Source organism: Ptychodera flava, chromosome 2, assembly GCF_041260155.1.
Source record: "Ptychodera flava strain L36383 chromosome 2, AS_Pfla_20210202, whole genome shotgun sequence".
Lineage (NCBI taxonomy): Eukaryota > Metazoa > Hemichordata > Enteropneusta > Ptychoderidae > Ptychodera > Ptychodera flava.
The window spans coordinates 18,494,231-18,515,976 of record NC_091929.1 but is presented as its reverse complement, the minus strand read 5'-3'; the positions used below and the strand labels follow the sequence as shown (position 1 = coordinate 18,515,976).

The window sequence follows — 21,746 nt, the reverse complement described above, 5'->3', positions numbered from 1 at the left end:
TAAGAAGGTAGTTGCTCCAACCCGCGAAATCAAAATTCTCGCTGTGCATGTCGTAACGAGTATTACAATCTACAAACTGTGCTCTGACTTTCAATTTGCAATAATAGTGATCAGAACTTGTCACTTGAACTTCCTTCAAATGCTTATTACTATTTAGATAATTACATACATTTTCAATTAATGCTAAATTTTCAAGAGAACATCTCTTAATAACAAGTTTATCCGCAAAGACGTTTGACAGACTGTGAAAAATACAGGAAATACGTGCAAAATTATCTTCCTCGTCGTATGATATACAATGGGGTAGCTTGATGTTTATCTCTCTGAAAACGATCGACTCTAGTCCTAGAAATAAATCAATTATGTCTTTTCCTTTCGTGATGTCCTTAATATCAATTGTAACGTCTAGAGATAATGTATCATTATCGACAGATGCAAGTTTCGAAAGGTGTTCATGCAAACCCACTAAATCAAATTTAAGGCTTTCCGAGAAAATATAAGTTGTACACTTTCCAAACTGCGCCGTGATTGTCAGACTGCCATTTTCCTTAGAAGTTTGGCTGCATTTGTAAAACGACACATTAATACATTTCAGTCGCTCATTACTATTAAGACGATCAAGAACGTTTTTAAGGAAAGGCAAACTTACAAAGGGTAATTCTTCCATTACAAGTTTATCGGCAGACACCTGTGCCAGTTCTTTAGTAACAGTTGAAATCTGCTTATAACTTTTTTTGTTTTTCGAATCTGATCTTATGCTCAAAACACAATTTATAGAAGTAAATTTCCTTTCAAAAGATGCTCGTTTTGAAATCAGCTGAGTCAGACCCTTTACATCAGTTTTCATGTAGTCTACATCATAAAAAGTTTTAATGGGTCCAAAATTTGCTTCTATTTTAAGTTTTTGGCTTATTTGTGTTGTGAAAGGACGCAAAACAAACTTATCATTAGCCAACTTAAATATGTTAGCACTGCAAAGACCATTATGTACAGTTTTTATCAATTCTAAATATTTAAGCCGAAAGTCTTCATTAAAAAAAAAGTAATTGGTAGTTAATTTTGACAAACTTTGGAGAATGGATGCAAGATATTGATAACATTCAATATCGAGTTTTCTGTGCGACGAAATACTCATTCTTATACAATTAGCTTTCAGGTATTTATTCGATTTATAGTAATGTTCGCCACTTTTAGTATATGGATGAGGGCTATGATTGTAACCTTCCCCATTTATAGTAAATGTAACAGCACGGTACGATTTTGTACCTCTTTGAAGTGCATCAAAAGAGCGTCGAGAAATGTCTAGAGTGTCGGTATTTAATGCAGACACTACGAAATCAACATAATCAGATCTTAAGTCGGAACATTGTAAAAGGGTTAAATTAACACTAAGTTTGTTATCATTAGCATGGTTAATAATGCTGTCCAAGTCTATAGTGAAATTTTCTGGTAAGAACATCGCAGAGCTTTTAAACACATCCACCGATGAACAACAACTTTCGTACAAAATAGGTCTCAAATCAAATCCTATATCATGTCCGTTAAAACCCTTTTGCCCCCATGTGTCAAAATATTACACCGACCTTGTCTCGTAGTTTACCACCTATGAATGCCAATAACCTGTCATAATTTCTATTCATTTCTTGGGTTACCGTAACAATGACATCCATAAACTCTGATCTATTCTTTGTTAAGAGATCCGCTACATATGTTGCTGCAAAATACTCTTGGAATGTTAAATGAGAAAAGCCATATCTAAGCGGATGTCCTGAATTTTTGTTAGTAGTCCTAACTTACTTAAATGTTTGACTTTTAAAATACCTTCACAGAAATACCTTTTTCTGTCATTATCAGGTTCAGTTAAATTCCTATACGACGTTTCACCCAAAAACAACAAAGCTTGTTCAATTTCCTTGTCATCTTGTTCTTTAAACTCAATATTTTCTTTATAGCTTTTTACAGTGTAATTAACAATTTCTTCATAGATTTCCGTAATTGTGTTGGGCAGTGTTTTTTCATATATCCATATGTTACATAACATCAAAGTATTCAGGGGACTTTTCATGAAATCGAACAAAGCGCTTTTGTGACTGGACTTCTCAACTTCTTTAAGAAAGTCTAAGGCGTTTGCCTTTCTGTAAAGCTCCCCGGATGAATTCATTGCTTCATGTGCTTCTCAACAAATGACTTTGCTTTCTCGCTATCAAATCCTTTAATCAATAATTGTATGTTGTACATTTGCTTTGAGTTCTTATCCCTAATTTTACGAGAAGTCACAATCACTGTGCAACAAGGGAGAAGACGTCCGTTTAATAGAAACCATTTTCTTTAAGTATGCAGGGTGGTCCTTCGATGTAACTTCATCTAGCCCATCGAAGATAAAACAGACTTTGATTGATTTTTTTGAATAAATTTCCACAGTTCATCTCTTTCGCCTTCTCCCCCATCACCCAGTCCGAAATGCTCGAAAATTACATCTTTCATATCTTCAGATTTATATTCTAACAACGTCGTCAACTCGAAACTAAAAAGTAACTTAAAACAATTTAAATATTTTGCATAGCCATTTGCCCAATCACAGGCCAACTTTTTACAAAATGTTGATTTGCCATACCCTGGATCGCCCTCAAGCAGCACTCTCGGTCCCTTTTCCTTGCCTCGGATGAAAAGATTTCTCTTCTTGGAAAGTCTCTCTGCTCGCCCTGCTTAGTTAGCAGTTCCAACTGAGTGTACACATTTTCAAGCTTCAGTCTGTGTGCCCCGTCCCACCATGGAAATGGAAGAATTTCGGATGAGTTTCTGTAATGATTCTTCAACATCTCCTCACACCTCGACACAACGTCTGTAACATAAAAATACGAGCGACAGACATAGAAGGGTTATGACCGTGAAAATTAAACGATAAAGTCATAGGTTGAAAAAACATAGGATGTTGCCAATCCACTCGAAGGTAATTCCTTTAAAATTTTTGAAACACGCGAGTACAGAGATTTTTCATAATCTTGGAAGTATGATGTCTTTGGCATCCTTCAACAACTCGTAATGCCAAAAATATCATACATCCTAAGTACGCAGTCTCTTTCTATCATTCTGAAACACATCTTTCCCTCTGTCCTTAATAACTTTCTGATCTCTGATTGCGCGATCAAAAACTGCGTTCCCAAAGAGGTCCCGGCACGGTCTTCAAAGGGGCCACCAGAGTTGACTTAGCCTCAGTAAGAGCTGGCGCCTCCTCTTCTCTGCAGGATAGTACACAGAAGTATCAATATTGACAGAAATTCGTATCGGTACTAGCATACTGTATTCAATTGTTACAGCCTATTGTACTTTAAGGGCTGGTTACCTTCCTGGTAGGTAGTAAGTATGTCAGGAACTGACCACCATATCCACTTTCACCCTCATTTCTGCCAAGGTATAGTTTGAAAATAATTAACATTCTCGTACTAGAAGCTTTTGCCAATGCTATGGTAAGTCGGTACATTTGCCTATCCTTTATGGATTTCACTGTTTTTTACCCTTGTTAAAAACTGTTAATTACATATGATTCGAATGTTGCATGAGGGCGCTCTGCAATATACATCCAGGTAACCCCTGCAGTCGCCCGTTAGGCTAGCATTCACAAGTTGTGTAGTGTTTTCTCGTTTCTCGTTTCAACTTGCGTTATTTCGAGCAGCGACCATATTTTAACATGCCTGGTACCAGGAGAAAGGTGACGAAGCCCGAAAACAGTGTATTGAGTCAGCTCGAATGCAGCATCAGACAGGCAGACAAAGAAATTCGATGTTTAGAGGCAGCTCAAGCAAGTCCCCCTGGCAGACCTCTCGGTGGCAAGATGTAGCCAAATGATGAGAGCACCACGCGCCAACTGTACTCAGCAGCGTTAAAGAAACTTCTCTGACGTCGCAAACATGGAGACTCTTCGAGGGAACCAGCATTTAAAAGAACAAGTCATCGTTGATGACACAGTCCCCACTTGTTAATGGGTGCTTTGATTACAGGTCCTCAGAGAGGATAGAGTCCTCTTCATTAGGTCTGTGATAAAAATACTTTTGAATAAATTCGCTTGATACATGTCTGAGTTGTAGTTCAGGACATGAAAAAATCGTAATAAAATAGCCACATGGTGGCCATATTGGATCGAATCACAAAACAAATCAATATGCATATGTATGACATAGGTCAATGTCCTTGTACCAACTTTGATTAAAATCGGTTGAAATATGCCTGAGTTATGGCTTTGTACATGAAAAAATCATAACAAAATGGCCGCACAGCAGCCATATTGGATCGTATCACAAAACAAATTAAGATGCATATGTATGACATTGGTCAATCTCCTTGTACCAACTTTGAATAAATTTGCTTGATACATGTCTGAGTTATGGTTCTGGACATGAAAAAACGTAATAAAATGGCCACACGGCGGCCATATTGGATCGTATCACATAACAAGTCAATGTGCATGTGTATGACATAGGTCGATGTCCTTGTACCAAGTTTGAATAAAATTGGTTGAGATATGCCTGAGTTATGGCTCTGTACATGATAAATCATAACAAAATGGCCGCACGGCGGCCATATTGGATCGTATCACAAAACAAATTGATGTGCATAGCTATGACATTGGTCAATGTCCTTGTACCAACTTTGAATAAAATCTGTAGAAACATGCCTGAGTAATGGCTCTGTACATGAAAAAATCGTAATAAAATGGCTGCCTGGCGGCCATATTGGATCGTATCACAAAACAAATTGATGTGCATATGTCTGATATAGGTCAATGTCCTTGTACCAAGTTTGAATAAAATCAGTTGAAACATGCCTGAATTATGGCTCTGTACATGAAAAAATCATAATAAAATGGCCGCCTGGCAGCCATATTGGATCGTATCACAAAACAAATCGACGTGCATCTGTATGACATATAAAGTAATCATTGTACTAAGTTTGAATGAAATCGCTTCAGGCATCTCTGAGATATCTGCGTGAACGGACGGACGCACGGACACACGGACGCACGGACGCAGGGACGCACACACGCACGGACATGACCAAACCTTCAAGTTCCCCCGGACGGTGTCGGTGGGGACTAACAAGCAGAAGATCATTTGCGAGCTTAGCTACCTTTCACTGATCAAGAAGCATCATCTAAAGCACCCGCCGGTAAGAGAAAGTCCGGTATTTTAGCAAACCCCACGATCACGTGGTCAGACCGACACTGTGGCCTCATGGCGTAATGGTTGACGTCTTACCCGCCACTCAGTCAGCCGATTACCATCAGTTGACGTTCGACAGGTTCCTGGCCGGTTACTTGGCGATCCTCACACACGCGCCACCGCTGATATCAGATATGGAACGGGAACAAAGACTCCATCATTTGAAAGATTTGGTAAATTACAAGATTCTTTATGGATGGGAAAGTACACGCGAGTTTCATGCCAAGGTATTGCACAAAATAGAAATGGGTCATGCGAATTGGGACGGCGACTTAGACGGTTTAGCGTACTAGGCTTTCAAAGTCGGTCGTACAGAGCAAGCAGAGAAAACCTCTACTGATCAAGGAGCAGATAAATCAAAGACAAGCGGACAGTTCAACTTCTTTGGTTTCAGTTGGAACTGGAAAAATGAGTGCCCTTACGATGACCCCGCAAACGGAAAGACATGTTGGAAGTTACATGCCTGCCTGAACTGTATAAACAAAGGCCTTTACGCTTCGCATCCTGTCATCAAATGTCAGTTTCGTGAACAGTCAGCGAAAACGCCAAATGCGGAAAAAAAAGGACAGTAAGAAGGACAGAAAGTAATCATTGCACATTGACACAATCACAAGGCTATCATCATGACATTTCCTCTCTTGTATTTGATTCTAGCGACACTATTAGCACAGTCATGGATGAAATTACCCCGGCGAAAGTGTCGGTGGTCTAACATGAACTAACATGTTAGTTCATGGTCATATGACCATGGTCAACCTTGGTAGTTCACGGTCGACCATGTTTGTTAAATGGCACAAATTACTATGGTTGTCCATGGTCACCAACCATGGTTAACCACGGTAAACCAAGGTAGTTAACCATGGTTAACCATGGTTGACCATGGGCATCAAACGTGGTTGACCATGTTATTAACCTTGGTCAACCATGATCATCGACCATTGGTATTTGATGGTTTTTGAATCAAAACCTTGGGTTGAAAATTGTCAGAACGGAAAAAATCTTGGTATAAACCTCACCAAAACTCTGCAAAACACCAGTGATCCTGACTGGTGTCATTATAACTTGACAGACTCGCTTGAGGATCAGCAAACTTAGCCTCCATTATAGTGTCCACTGCAATAACAGCCAAGCCCTTCAGATTCTATCAAAGATCATCCTCCAACATCTTCTGAGGGTTCCCTGAATGTTCGATGAGCAAAAATATCCAAAATTTCTCCAAAAATCGATGTTAAAAACACAGCTACTTTTCCAGTTGTTCACTGAACAGACAATCCGTTTGAAGTGAATTTTGAAGATGGCTGCTTCAAATGAGCCAATCAAATGCATTGCTTTATGACATGTGACATCATGGTAAAGGGTCAAAGGTCCAATGACAATGGACCTATGACCTTGCCTATGTTGATATCATGTTTCGAGGCAAATATTGAGTGCGACTGAGATAGTCTTAACTTCCTGCCATTGCAGCAGTGCTTTCATGCCCTCCATGTCAATAATTCCAAGAATTCAGCTCGATATTTGTCCACAGTCTTCTGACATGAACAAGAATACAGCAAATTGGTCTTAGCTTCCCGGGCAACGACATTAATTCTCTCTAACAACTGTGAATGATGTCAAGAGAGTCAACTATGTAAATTTAGGAGTGTATATACATACAGACTATTATCAATATGATCATCAAGAAAATTGGGCATCAAAATTAAACTACCATGAGTCATCAAATATCACGGTCAACCATTGTTGACCATCGGTAACCATGGTCAACCATGGTAGCCAATACCCATAAACAGGTCAGCCATGATAGACCGTGGTTAACTGTGATAGACCATAGTATTGGAATGCCTACTGTGGTCTCATATCATGGCCAACCATGGTAGTTCATGGTTAAACATCAAAAACCATCAAATACCTTGTTGACCATGGTACACCACAGTTGACATATTGTCGAAGGGAAGTTCCTTGGTATTCAAAATGCCCATGTGAGGGTGCTGTTTTTAAAAAGCGACCACCCACTTAAAATCTGTAATTGGTTAGATTTTCCCTTTCCATGGTAACTGTGGCAAAATTCAGGTGACAGTATACTTTTAACTGATTACCATTGATAAACTGGTAAGCAAGAAAGATAACAAATCGTTCAGGTTGATTATTTCCTTGTTTGACTTTGTCTACAGATTTTGTACAGCAGGAGCAGACAGTAAACTCAGATTGTTTTCATCAGATCTTAAAAGTGAAGACACCGTTACGGTAAATAATATCAATATTTTCATACAACAAAAGTAGTATTATCCAAAATGTCTAACTGTCATTGAAAAGGATAATTCTTTGTGATATTTATACCATACCATCAGACGTCCTACAAAGGCTTATTTATGCACTACTTGTGCAGTGTCTCCAACTTCTCTCAAGTGAATTTTCATGTTTTGCACAAGTCTAGTTTCAGTCATTTTGATTAGTTTGGTGAGGATGAATTTCAAAACTCCTGCACAAGGTGTGATCATAGTACCAATTTTACCTCTCCGTTTTTAGTTTTAGTACATACGTACATACGGTACATGTATGTGTTCATGGGAGTTGGCACATACAAATGTAATCTTTGCGTCCTTTGCATGAAAACAGCAAATTTAGCACACCATATCAATCTGAAGAGAGAAATTCCTATTCTAAAACAAAATCCAAATCTTGAAATTTGCTTTAATGAACAAGAATTTTAATTTATTTCATACTGGTTTGTCATTCTTTCCCTTAAATTTACTGTGTCTCTTCATCAATTATATGTATCGCAAGCCAAAAACCATCTCATCACATCAAATCATCGCTTGCTTCGATCATTTGGCTCATTGCTACAAACTCTGACAGGTTAACAGTTTGTCCTGTTTGTTTTCAGGTAATGGATGGTCACACAAGTTATGTCAATGATGTTGTCTTTGAACCAACAGAAGGTCAACAAATTGCAAGTGTCAGTGATGATCACACTTGCCGAGTGTGGGGCTTAGATGGACTCCAGAGGGCGTGCTTTCCTTTGTACTCACCTGGTATGTCTGTGTGTTGGCATCCAGATGAACCGGCCAAGGTAACTTGTCACTGAGCCAAACGAACATTCCTGCACACACTTTGGTTTGGTGTTTTCAACGCAAATCACAGATCTTGAATAAGGTGGTGCTCTTTTGACCTCAGTGAAACTGAGGTTCAGTGTTTTCCACATCAATCACAAATCTTGAATAATGGGAGCTCCGGAGTGGTCTTTTAACCATTGTGAAAGTGAGGTACTGTGGTGCTTTCAAAATCATTCATGCATCTTGAATTAGGACAAAGCTCTCCCTACCCCAATTAAAACGTGACCTGAAAACTCATACCAACTGCAAGAGTAGCAACCAAACGAGGGTGACCCTATTACAGAAAAAACATTTACTGATACTCTTACTCTGTTGCTGGAAAATACCATTCACTGAATGCTATGCAGTGTTTCAAATGTCTCAGAGTCCTTAAATTGTTACCAAGTCTATATATCTTGAAATTTGGATAAGTTAGTTGCCACTGATTCCTGCAACACATCCAAGAGAATGGACACTCTCTAAAAGTGTACTGCTGATTAAAGTGGTACTTATTTTCAATATTGTGATGAAACATAAATTAATTCTACAAAACCCAATCATTTTATTTTCTTTTATTATTATGTTTAATTCAATAATTTAAGTTAAGTTAAATATGCATTAATAATGCATATTTAACTTAACAGTTTTGTTTCAACATTACTCTACTACTAGCTAATGGTGGCTGAAAAGAAAGTCACGGTCAGATTTTATGATCTCACAACCCACCAACCAATTATGTCACTAGATGCAGGTCATGTGACCCTAATGTAGGTTGATATCTGCTTTTTTGACCCAGTTCGCATTGGTTGTATTGCAAATTGGAATTGGATGATGTGGGATTCCACAAGGTCAAGTTGAGAAGGTCTTCAGTGTTGGATTGGTGTGTATTTTTACAATTTTAAAAAGTTTCAATTCAAGTAAGCCTTTCAAAATTGTGTAATTCCTGTGTATTACAAAACAATATTTAATATCTGTTTCGGATATTTTGAATACCTGATGTAAGATGCGTGTCATAGTTGCAGAGCATTATTTTCAAAAACTTTATCCATTTATTTTTAGCCTGCCACAGGAGAACAGGCAAGCTCACAATGAGGGTGGTAGAAATTTCAGATGGTCACGAGTCAGTGAGAATCTGTTTGCCACAACAGGACACAATGAGGTCAAAGTATTCCCTCTGGGACACTCACAGGTAATGGAGACTTTGTGCACAAGTCAAGCTGTTCAACTCCTTATTTCAAAAGCACAGCTCTTCAAACAACTCTTAGTGTAAACAAGTGTCGAGATATTAGTATATACTAGGTGTTTTTTTACAACTATCAATTTATACAAATTTCCTTGACATTGGATTACAGAACATTGCACTTGACAGTGCTTGTGGTTTAATAGTCTAGAGTATGCTTTATACAGTTCACTTGACAGACTTGGTACTAAACATTTTTGCATTGGTGGACTTTGAACAGAATTTTCTGTGGTTATTTGTGAATGAAATGTGATATAAAAAGCAGTTGTCTCATTCTTATTTAGAAAAAAGTAAATAACTGCTCTTTCTTCAATATGAATTTCCATCGATTTCAAGGTACCTGTGTCGAGTTTATTACCAGTCACCGCAGGAGGTCTGAGTTGGCATGCTACTTTACCAGTTTGCGTTATTTGTGGAGATAGGAAAGTATATCTATGGATGACAGAAATATAAACTCAGTGAGAGATGAGTACAGACGACAATTCCACTTCTCAGTATTTCTACATGTTGTTATTGAAAAGCTGTTTGTGTTCTTGAGATATCAAAAACTTGAAACAGACCTTGGAAAATCATTCCTACTGAGAAGTGGATGGATTCAGTTTAACCATGGATGGATACACTTTGCGTAATAAAAAGTTCATTTGTCATCAAAATAGAAAAGAGGTCCATCTTTTATCATGGAAGTTCAAAAGAAATGGTTCATTTTAACGTTAAAGGTGTTCAATTCCTCATCTAGTTTTATCCTCGCATTATAAATTTCCTGAATGCAGAATTGCATGGTGAATTGATATCATGTGATGTGATGGTAAATCTTATCAATATATTCACACAACAAAACATATAATACGGCTAGTTTTCAATCGGGTTCGAACCCACAACATACGGCATCAGTCGCATAGTGGAGAGGCAACAGAGAGAACCGCTCGGCTAAATCTCCACACCCCCAAAAAAGAGTGGTTCAATAGCCGGCTAAGTTGTAACATTTTTCTGACAAAGACCGCTCCTGTGTCGAGTTTGTTACCAGTCACTGTAGGAGGTCTGAGTTGGCATGCTACTTTACCAGTTTGTGCTGTTGGTGGAGATAGGAAAGTACATCTATGGATGACAGAAATATGAACTCAGTGAATGAGAGATGAGTACAGATAACTATTCCACTTCTTGGTATTTCTACATGTTGTAAATGAAAAGCTGTTTTAAAGTTTGTTCTTGAGATATCAAAAACTTGAAACATACTTTGGAAAATCATTCCTACTGAGAACTGGATGGATACACTTTGCTCAATAAAAAGTTCATTTGTCATCAAAATGGAAAAGAGGTACATTTATTGTCATGGAAGTTCAAAAGAAATGGTTCATTTTAACGTTCAAGGTGTTCAATTCCTCATCTAGTTTTATCATTTATTAATTTGGATAGGGACACTGTATCATTATCGACCAATGCAAATGTTGAAAGCAAGCTATGCAGACGCACTAACTCCAAATCCATGAAAACTGTCATATTCATCAGGTAACCAGCTTTAAACTTCCCAAACTTTGCCCAAATTCTCATTTTGTACAGTTTCCCTGATAAAATAACATCCTCACAGAATGTTGTAAGGACTGACTTAATTTTCTTATTACTTTCAAGACCGCTTACTACCTCTCTCACTAATTCTAAATTTAGAATAGTTATTTGTTGAGTGGCAAATTGAAGCTTATCAACAGATACACTCGACAATGCTTTCACAACATTGGAAATATATGAAGAGATTTCTTCCTTGTTTGTGCAATTTGAACCTGATATATTTAATATTAACTGTCTGATGTCCACCGATTCAAGTTTGTGCAGCATGTCAGTTATATTGAATTTCAGTTTCTCCATCACATCACAATCAATCACAACATCAAGTGATAACTTCTCATTTTAACTGATTCAAATGATAACAGCAAGCTGTGCAGATCCACCAATTCGAAATGCATGAAATCCGTCCTGTTCATGTCAAACCAGCTTTGAAACTTTCCAAAAATTGCACGAATTCTCACTTTGTATGCTCTCCAATCCTCAGAGAATATTGTATGAACTTTTCTTCTTCTCAGTTATTATGCTACATGCTTGTTTAAAACACAGACATGTGACTACTTTGTACCAACTACCATATTGTATTGCACACAAGATGCATTCTTGTTCTGTTCAGATATGTAATATTCCTGCATTCGTGTCTGTCATACTTTCTAAGATCTCTTCATTCAAACACTTATCCATAACCAAAAGATCCAATCTGGCTCAAGAAAATTTAACCTTACCATACTGGTCCTTAAATCGGGCATGAAGTTAATCTTGTTCCGTGCTGTAAATATAATTGCAATCATACCAATCCAAACATCAAGCAAAAGGCTGTGTCAAAATCAAAAGGTCATTGTCACAGTAAGATTGGCATATCACATCCACTGTTTTATGGCACCTGATCTAGAGAGGCCCTTGACAAGATTTCATTACATTTTGGTCTGATGACCCATCACAGCTTATGCCCTGTATAAAGAATTGTATTGGTCAGGTCAAGGGACATGTTGTAATGGAGCAAGATTTTTTTATTGGTTGGACTGTTGGAGGTCCATGATCTAAAATAATTTGGCAGAGACTTGTGCCGAGATGATGATATTTTTCATGTGTAGCAAATTGCATGGCAATACATCAGTGTTCATAGCCTTCCATTCCCTGTCTGTCCTTGAAATTTCTGTTTGATCATTAAGGTGATAAAATTTTAACAATAGCTTCATTTATAGTCCCGCCAGCGGCTTAGTGACTACGCATGTGCAGATTCACAATATACTATGAGAGTAACCAGAAGTGTACCCAGCTTTCATAGGCGCCGCCATGTTTTTTGAGTGCTTGTAAGAAATAAAATATGTCTCTATAATTAAGCCGTAAGTATTATTATCCACCTTGTCACTGATACAAAACATTGTTACTATCACGCCTAAAAAGTAGAAAAAATGAGAAAACTGTCGTGCATATGAACGAGGGCATACACAAAGAATGCTGGGATTGAAATTTAGAAAAGCGCCCTCTGTGTCAATAACTAGATGCAAAACTTTCCAGTTTTAAGACGGAACGCTAGTTTTTTAGCATGCAAATTGAAGTTGCAGGGCAGCGCAGTTACTATTGCAACGATGATGGCACAATACATGTACCGGTATATTCCTTGTTAAAACGCAATAGGTAGTTCTCATCTTAAAAATTGCCAATTTTTGTTCAATAGTTTTACACATTGAACAGAAAATCTATAAGTGTAGGGTCTGACATCCATGTACGTGAACTGTTTTCATCAGAGGGTAAACTGGGCATAGTTGTCGTACAAACGTATGTAGCAAGTAACAAATAATTCAAATTTATCCTTTTCTATCACTAATCATGAATCAATACCAAAAATATTTCTAATTTAAACCCTTGGCGCGACACCAAGAGCTGAACCCTATATATATGTAATATTATTCAAATAGATGTTCTGACATCAACACGTTTGTTTCTTTTCAAATTATTTGCAAAATTATTTAAATTTTGAGACATCTCTTTGGGAAATAAAGATCACAAAACTATATTGTACTTTGTTAATATATGTGAAAATCAATATGACATATAAACCTGTGAGATGCTTTACCTCACATTGTGCAGCAAAACGCGAACTTTGTAATTAAACTGATATCAATTGTTAGTAAAGGAAGTAGTAGCAGTAATGTAGTACATACATATATACCGGTAGTTTATTTGTTAACACATTCAAAATAGACTTAAATTTTTGACAAATACCGTACATTAAAGACCTACAGGAAACAAATGTCACATCCTGTCCTTGGTGTGTTTCAGACACAGAACAAATAGCTTTCAAACAATATGGTTAACTGGTTACCATTGATACACTGGTAAGCAAGAAAGATAACAAATCGTTCAGCTTGTTTATTTCTTTGTTTTTACTTTGTCTACAGATTTTGTACAGCAGGAGTAGACAGTAAACTTAGATTGTTTTAATCAGATCTTAAAAGTGAAGACACTGTTACGGTAAATAATATCAATATTTTCATACAACAAAAATAACCAAACATCTAACTGTCATTGAAAAGGATGATTCTTTTGTGATATTTATAACATACAATCAGAGTTCCTACAAAGGCATATTTATGCGCTAGTTGTGCAGTGTCTCCAACTTCTATCAAGTGAATTTTTATGTTTTGCACAAGTCTAGTTTCAGTCATTTTGATTAGTTTGGTGAGGATAAATTTCAAAACTCCTGCACAAGGTGTGATCATAGTACCAATTTTACTTCTGCGTTTTTAGTTTTAGTATACCGGTATACGTACCAGTACATACTGTACGTGTATGTGTTCAGGGGATTTGGCACATACAAATGTAGTTTTTGCGTTCTTTGCATGAAAACAGAAAATTTAGCACACCATGTCAATCTGAAGAGAGAATTTCTTATTCTGAAACAAAATGTCACCTCAATCTTGAAATTTGCTTAAATGAACAAGCATTTTTGGTTTGTCATCCTTTCTCTTAGATTTCCTAAGCGTGTATCTTCAACAGTTACATGTATTTGTACTTGCTTTGTGAATGAAAACTGTCTCATCAAATTAAATCATCACTTGCTGTGAGTTACTGTAAAACACTTTGAATTGGCTGCATGCTTTTTTAGCGATTTTGGATTTGCATTGCAATCAGTAGGTTTTTAATTAAGCTGAAAAGACATATTGACCATAGTAAATATGGGCAAAAGCTTAAATTAGCGGCATTTTAAATTAGCCAATTCAACCACCTAGCTAAATTAGCTAAAAAGGATGCTAGCTAAAAAGTCTTGTTTACAGTAGTTGATAGCTTTTGCAGGAGGAATGAAACACATGTAAGGATATTTTTAAAAAAGTGAATTTATATCATTGGACTAATTGCTACAACAAAACTCTGACAGTTTTAGTTTGTCCTGTTTGTTTTCAGGTAATGGATGGTCACACAAGTTATGTCAATGATGTTGTCTTTGAACCAACAGAAGGTCAACAAATTGCCAGTGTCAGTGATGATCACACTTGCTGAGTGTGGGACTTAGATGGACTCCAGAGGGCGTGCTTTCCTTTGTACTCACCTGGTATGTCTGTATGTTGGCATCCAGATGAACTGGCCAAGGTAACTTGTCACTGAGCCAAACAAACATTTCTGCACATACTTTTGTTTGTTGTTTTCCACACAAATCACAGATCTTGAATAAGGTGGTGCTCTTTTGATCTCAGTGAAACTGAGGTTCAGTGTTTTCCACATCAATCACAGATCTTGAATAATGGGAGCTCCGAGTGGTCTTTAACCATTGTGAAAGTAAGGTACTTTGGTGCTTTTAAAATCATTCATGCATGTTGAATTAGGACAAAGCTCTCCCTACCCCAATGAAAACGTGACCTGAAAACTCATACCAACTGCAAGCGTAGCAAACAAACAAGGGTGACCCAATTACAGAAAAAAACATTACTGATACACTCTCTCTGTTGCTGAAGAATACCATTCACTGAATGCTATGCAACATTTCAAATGATATGTCAGAGTCCTTAAATTGTTATCAAGTCTATATATCTTGAACTTTCGATAAGTTTGTTGCCACTGATTCCTGCAGCACATCAAAGAGGACAGACACTCTCTAAAAGTGTACTGGTTAAAGTGGCACTTATTTTCAATATTGTGATGAAACATAAATTAATTCTACAAAATCGAAACATTTAATCCTCTTTTTTTTATCATGTTTAATTCTATATTTAGCTTAACAGTTCTATTTCAACATTTCTCTACTACTAGCTAATGGTGGCTGAAAAGAAAGGCACAGTCAGATTTTATGATCTCACAACCCACCAACCAATTATGTCACTAGATGCAGGTCATGTGACCCTAATGTCGGCTGATATCTGCTTTCTTGATCCAGTTCGCATTGGTTGTATTGCAAATGGGAATTGGATGATGTGGGATTCCACAAGGTCAAGTTGAGAAGGTCTTCAGTGTTGGATTGGTGTGTATTTTTACAATTTTAAAAAGTTTCAATTCAAGTAAGCCTTTCAAAACTCTGTAATTCCTATGTATTAAAAAACAATATTTAATATCTTTTCCTGATATTTTGAATACCTGATGTAAGATGCGTGTCATAGTTGTAGAGCAATATTTTCAAAAACTTTATCCATTTCTTCTTCAGCCTGCCACAGGAGAACAGACAAGCTCACAATGAGGGTGGTAGAAATTTCAGATGGTCACGAGTCAGTGAGAATCTGTTTGCCACAACAGGACACAATGAGGTCAAAGTATTCCATCTGGGACACTCACAGGTAATGGAGACTTTATGCACAAGTCAAGCTGTTCAACTCTTTATTTACAAAGCACAGCACTTCAAACAACTCTATTAGTGTAAACAAGGCTAGAGGTACTATGGTAGTATGTGTTTGTTTTACAACCATCAAATTATTCATGTTTTCTTGAAATTGGATTACAGAACATTGTACTTGACATTGCTTGTGGTTTTAGTCTAGAGTATGCTTTATGCAGTTCACTTGACAGACTTGGTACTAAACAATTTTCCCATTGATGGACTTTGAACAGAATTTTCTGTGGTTATTTGTGAATGAAATGCGATATAAAAAGCAGTTGTCTCATTCTTGTTTAGAAGAAAGTAAAATAACTCTGCTCTTTCATCAGTATGAATTTCCATTGGTTTTCAGGTACCTGTGTCAAGTTTATTACCAGTCACCGCAGGAGGAGGTCTGAGTTGGCATGCGACTTTACCAGTTTGTGCTGTTGGTGGAGATAGGAAAGTACATCTATGGATGACAGAATATGAACTCAGTGAGTGACAGATGAGTAATGTCGTAGTACAGACAACTATTCCACTTCTCGGTATTTCTACATGTTGCAAATTGAGAAGCTGTTTCAAACTTTGTTCTTGAGATAATATAAAATGGAAACAGACTTTGAAAAATCAGTCCTACTGAGAAACTGACCATGGACAGAAACATTTTTACCATGGATGGATACACTTTGCTCAATGAAAAGTTCATTTGTCATCAAAATGGAAAAGAGGTACATCTATTGTCATGGAAGTTCAAAAGAAATGGTGCATTTTAACGGTAAAGGTGTTCCATTCCTCATCTGGTTTCATCCTCGCATTATAAATTTCCTGAAAATAGATTTGCATGGGGAATTGATATCATGGACAACTTTAGAAGTATGTACAATGCATTTAATTTAATCATGTGTATGCAGTACCACTACAGCTGTAAAGCAGCCAAGTTATGGCTGAGTATTGTTTCCTTCAAGCCAGAGAGATAAAAAATATGCAGACTCAGATTTCCACTTATTATCATCTCTTTGTGAGACAACCGAACCAATCATTGAAAGATTTTTCTTTTCTTTTTTTGGCAAAATTAAAGTCGTAAATTTTTATTTTATTTCATAATATTGAATATGTACTTCCTGTGCAAATACCAAACATCTTGGGAATGAAAAAATCACAATATTGCTGCCGACAAATGTATTTGTTCTATATTGAAACAAGAGCACTATCAGAAGCACTATACCGGTAGAAGCATTTCCAGGATTATGTGACAATGTTTACAAAACAAGTTCAGCAAATAAAGAATGGTGATTTGGAGAAAAATTCTGAAATGTCATTTAGCTTTCAGAACTTTAATTGTTCCACACATCAATGCTGGAATATAAGTTAGGAGTTGAATCTGCCTGTAATTCTGTTGTGACTGACACATTATTGTCTGTCGAGTTAAAGTAAATGATATACACAAGTTTCATATCTTTAAATGTTATCTCAATGTAGTTTATTACTCTGAACACCGATCAAAGTACATTCTTCAATCTGAAGTTACTCAACAGAAATTTACAGAAAGCTGAAAATAAAACAGGGAGGTACATGTAAAATCAGAAGCAGTGCCCACGCTAGGATGATAATAACAGTGGTACATTTTACACATAAAATGATGTTTGATTGGTGGAATAAACAATTCCTAAACAGAATGGTTCTCAGCTTTAAATAGAACCGTATACCCTGGTAAGTGCATAAATAATCAAAACACTGGTACATTCATGGCGTGATTTTTTTTTGAATAAATAAGCGACCTATTGGCCAATAGAGCACCATTGTATTATGTAGAGACTAACTATTTTTGACAAAATATGTTGATGAAGAGGGTGGAAATCTTTGACAGCTCACTTCAGGATCGCCTGACCAAAACTGGCAAAAATAGCTGCAAAAATACACAATTGAATATTTTATACTAATTCGAAAATATCACATTAAGATCATCCGTGGGAACATGTTCGCCAAATATAAAAGCTATCAGATGAGTGCGTTTTAGTAACAAATTTTTTACCAAAAAGGTCAAAATTGCCCCAAATTTACAACTTGCTGATTTCATCATTATTTACATATTTCAGATTTTGATCATCCCTATCAACCTGCATACCAAATATCAAAGCTATCAGACCGGATGTTTTGCTGAAAAAAATTTTGACCAAAAATAACAAATATTGCCTTGAAGATACAAACTTCCATAATTCTGCTCAAAGTGAACAATTCTCAAACAGCTTGTCCCCAGTAACCTAAATCTTAAATATCTAAGCTGTCAGCTCAGCAGTCTTGAAGAACATTTTGAAAGATTTTTGGACCAAAAATGACAAAAAATTCCTTAAAAATACACATTTACATTACAATTTGAACAAATCTTAATTAGGTCATGCTGAGGGAACCTGTATACTAAATATTAAAGTTGTTGGATCTGCCAGTACAGAGAAGATATTTGTCCAAATTAGCAAATTATCTTCAAAAATACAATTTGCATATTTCATCAAAATTTGAACAAATCTGATAATGGTCATCCCTAGGGACCTGTATTCCAAATATTAAAGAAATACCAGTAGTACTGACTGTTTTGAAGAAGAAGCTTTGAATGTAAAAAGTTGACGGACGACAGACAACGCCTCACATCCACCTATTAGATAAGCTCCAAGTTGCTGACAAGGAAGTTAAAAAGAAAATTGTGACTTCGACAAAAAAGAACACAGCAATTTACATGTTAAAACATTCTTGAGCAAATGTTCACATCATTGATAAATTATGATACATATGAAAAATCATTACATGATTTGATATTTAAAGAAACAAATCAAAGCAGAAAAATATTGTATGTCTTATAATTACATTGCTCAAGTTGGTGATCCCAGGATATGGCAATTCAAACAGAAACATGATAAAAATAGATTATCGTGATATGAAAAAAAGGCAGTTGTAATAGCAGGTAAAACCTATAAATTGTCAGAATTCATAGAGTGATAGTGTCTTACATAGTTAAAATACAAACTTTGAAAATATATCAAAACTAAGGAAACAATACCACAACAACCAAACTTTGAAAACATTCACACCATTATATAGAAATGGTATAATACAGAAAAAATTGTATGTCTTATAATAACGTTGCTAAAATTGGCTGACCCAGGATATGGCAATTCAAAAAGAAACATGATAAAAATAGATCATGTATCTTGATATCAAAAAAGGCAGTTCTACTAGCAGATAAAACCTATAAATTCTTAGAATTCATAAATTGATAGTGTCTTTCACAGTTAAAGTACAAACTTTTAAAACACATCAAAACACAACAAAAGTAGCACAACAACTAAACTTTAAAAATATTCACACCATTATATAGAAATTGTTAAAACTTGTTTCCATTGGTCTCATGGAAAACATAAAGGAGATATAAATATACAAATTACACAATATGTACATGAACTAACAAAATAAAAAAATCTTAAGAACACTGATCTATTGCATCGTGACAATGCAAAGTTGCCTTTCATTTACATGAAAATATAACAGTACATGTATCATTCCAAAAAGTCATTAGTATGAATAGTACAAGTTTGAGCAGTAATACTGTTTTTGTGTGGGGAGAAATAATTGCATTCACTTGTTATAGATGACTGTGCTTATTCTATGTTGATGACACCATTGCACTGATATTTTGTTAACCTAATGGGCAGCAAAATTTCCAACAATGTATTATTTCAATTTAAAGCTTGTGAATAAAGATGTATCAAAACAATACCAGTAAAATCCTGTTACCAAAATTTAACTTTCTTATAACATAAAGAAGATTTAGAGGGTAGACGTAAATGTCCAAAATCAGATCAGAATTTATATTTGGCACTATTATGCTGAAAAAGTTTGACCCTATTGGACATAAAATGCTCTCTGTAATTTTGTGTGGATCACCTATTTTTGCTACAATTATTATCAGGTACACCCCTGTGACTTACTCTGGGGTAAGTTGATTATGTGGATGGAATTAATATTGTTTAATGTTGGTTATGTAATGACCTAATTAATGGGAACAACACCAGCTGTTATTATTTGCTTACAATTTTTTAGTTCTGTAAGCAAATAAAACATTGATGGTTTTGATCTTAAATACTAGTAATATGATTTTCTTTGCTCTTTATATAACCTACCACATTAGATGATAATGTTCTACCGTATGAGATGAAAAATCAATTGACCCCAGTTCCTTTGCAAGACATTGCAACAATAGTAACAGATTTGCCCTTTAAACTGAAAACAGTATCTCCTTGTGAGGCTGAACCAGCTGTATCACTCAATGCAAAGCCACCTGCCAATAATTTCTCTTTCACTAAATCTACATTTTGCAAGGACAATGAATCACAGAGCGTTATTGTTAGCTGGCTGCATCTGTGTTCATCTGCTTTGTTGACACTTTCGATGATTGCTGACTGACAGCTATCATTCAAATCACAGTCTTTGAACTCCAACTTTTCAAATGATTCTTTTGTAAGCAATTGTATCCACGTTTGTGAGAGTCAACCATTGAGGTGATTTTCCCACCAACAATTATTACCTTGGCCAGATTTGGTAATGCTAAAATGCATTCGTGAACATTTTCTATCAAAAACTCACGCAAATAATGAGTACAAAATTCATCTGACATAATGTCAGGTAGTTCAATACAGAGCGATTTGAGTCCAGAGATCTTTTGAGTCCGCATAACATAGCAAACTTTAATGTAGCTTTTTGTCAAAGCATTGCTGTCTTCCAGTACAGCATGGTTCACTTCGACATCGTCATAGCTCAAGTCAATATTTGACATGTGATTCAAAGCAAACTCCACTTCAATCGTTTTGGAGGAAGTCTTTATCCCCTCGGCATATGACCCTTGTATGGTCACTGTTTTGTCTTTGAATTTTACTCCATGTATGATTAGCCCATCACTGACAAGCTGTTCAATATTTACAGATATTTCAATATCCTCACATCTTTCAGTAGATGATATGACAACTGTTTGAGCAGACTGACATTGTAGCATTGCATTGCAAACTGACTTCATAAAATTGCACTGAAGAGATTTATTACTTTTGTATGAAAATTGCTGGGTATTAACTTCTGCTAGACACTCTAACACATCAAGAACTGGTGAGAGCTCATGTGATGTTTCAACATATTCAACATTGTTGAATGTTATATCCTTTGAACTGCCTATTACACACTGAATGTCGTCTTTGATATTTGAAGTGCTTTTAATATGAGCATCAACGATAATTCTCTCTTTGACTGTTAAAAGGTCTTTCTGAAGCTCTTGATACAAACTGATGATATCAAATTTTGATTTACAAATTCCAAACTCACTTGTGTGCTTTGGACTCTTAATTACGATGGTTGAATGTTCAGAAGGGGTTAGTTTGCAGCTACCTGAACACTGTGGCTGAAAGGACATGTGCATTAATATGTTTGGTACACATGTTACAAGCTGAGAATGTACAGTCATGATCAACTCAAAGTCCTCAGAAGGTAATCCTGTGATGACAAACTCTTTTGCTCTAACCTGTGACAAACTTTGGATTATATTTGAAGTATAAGACAGAACGTCTTCAGTGTCCAAGTAACTACCATTTCTTATGTGCATTGTCACCTTTTCAATATCAACTGATCCACTATTTACAAAAACACCTATGTCTTTACCGCTACTTTTCATACAATCGTAGTTCACTTGTATGGCCATTTTTACACTGCCATTATCAAGCGATACAAATTCTGATAGAGACTGATGCAGAATCAACAGATTGAAATTCATACTGTTCATCTTGTAACAAATTTTGAACTTTCCAAACCTTGCTTTAACT

The 21,746-nt window shown here is 36.1% G+C and overlaps 1 protein-coding gene across 1 annotated transcript; it reads left to right on the top strand.

The window, feature by feature from the left end:
* The first annotated feature begins 8,193 nt into the window (after positions 1 to 8,193).
* On the top strand, positions 8,194 to 18,041 carry LOC139116043 (nucleoporin Nup37-like). Its single transcript, XM_070678546.1, has 8 exons — positions 8,194 to 8,283; positions 9,102 to 9,185; positions 9,365 to 9,494; positions 13,508 to 13,580; positions 14,511 to 14,696; positions 15,478 to 15,561; positions 15,742 to 15,871; positions 16,262 to 18,041. The coding sequence occupies exons 5-8, from the start codon at positions 14,620 to 14,622 to the stop codon at positions 16,391 to 16,393; spliced, it is 423 nt and encodes a 140-aa protein (XP_070534647.1). The 5' UTR covers positions 8,194 to 8,283; positions 9,102 to 9,185; positions 9,365 to 9,494; positions 13,508 to 13,580; positions 14,511 to 14,619; the 3' UTR covers positions 16,394 to 18,041.
* The last annotated feature ends 3,705 nt before the right edge of the window (positions 18,042 to 21,746 follow it).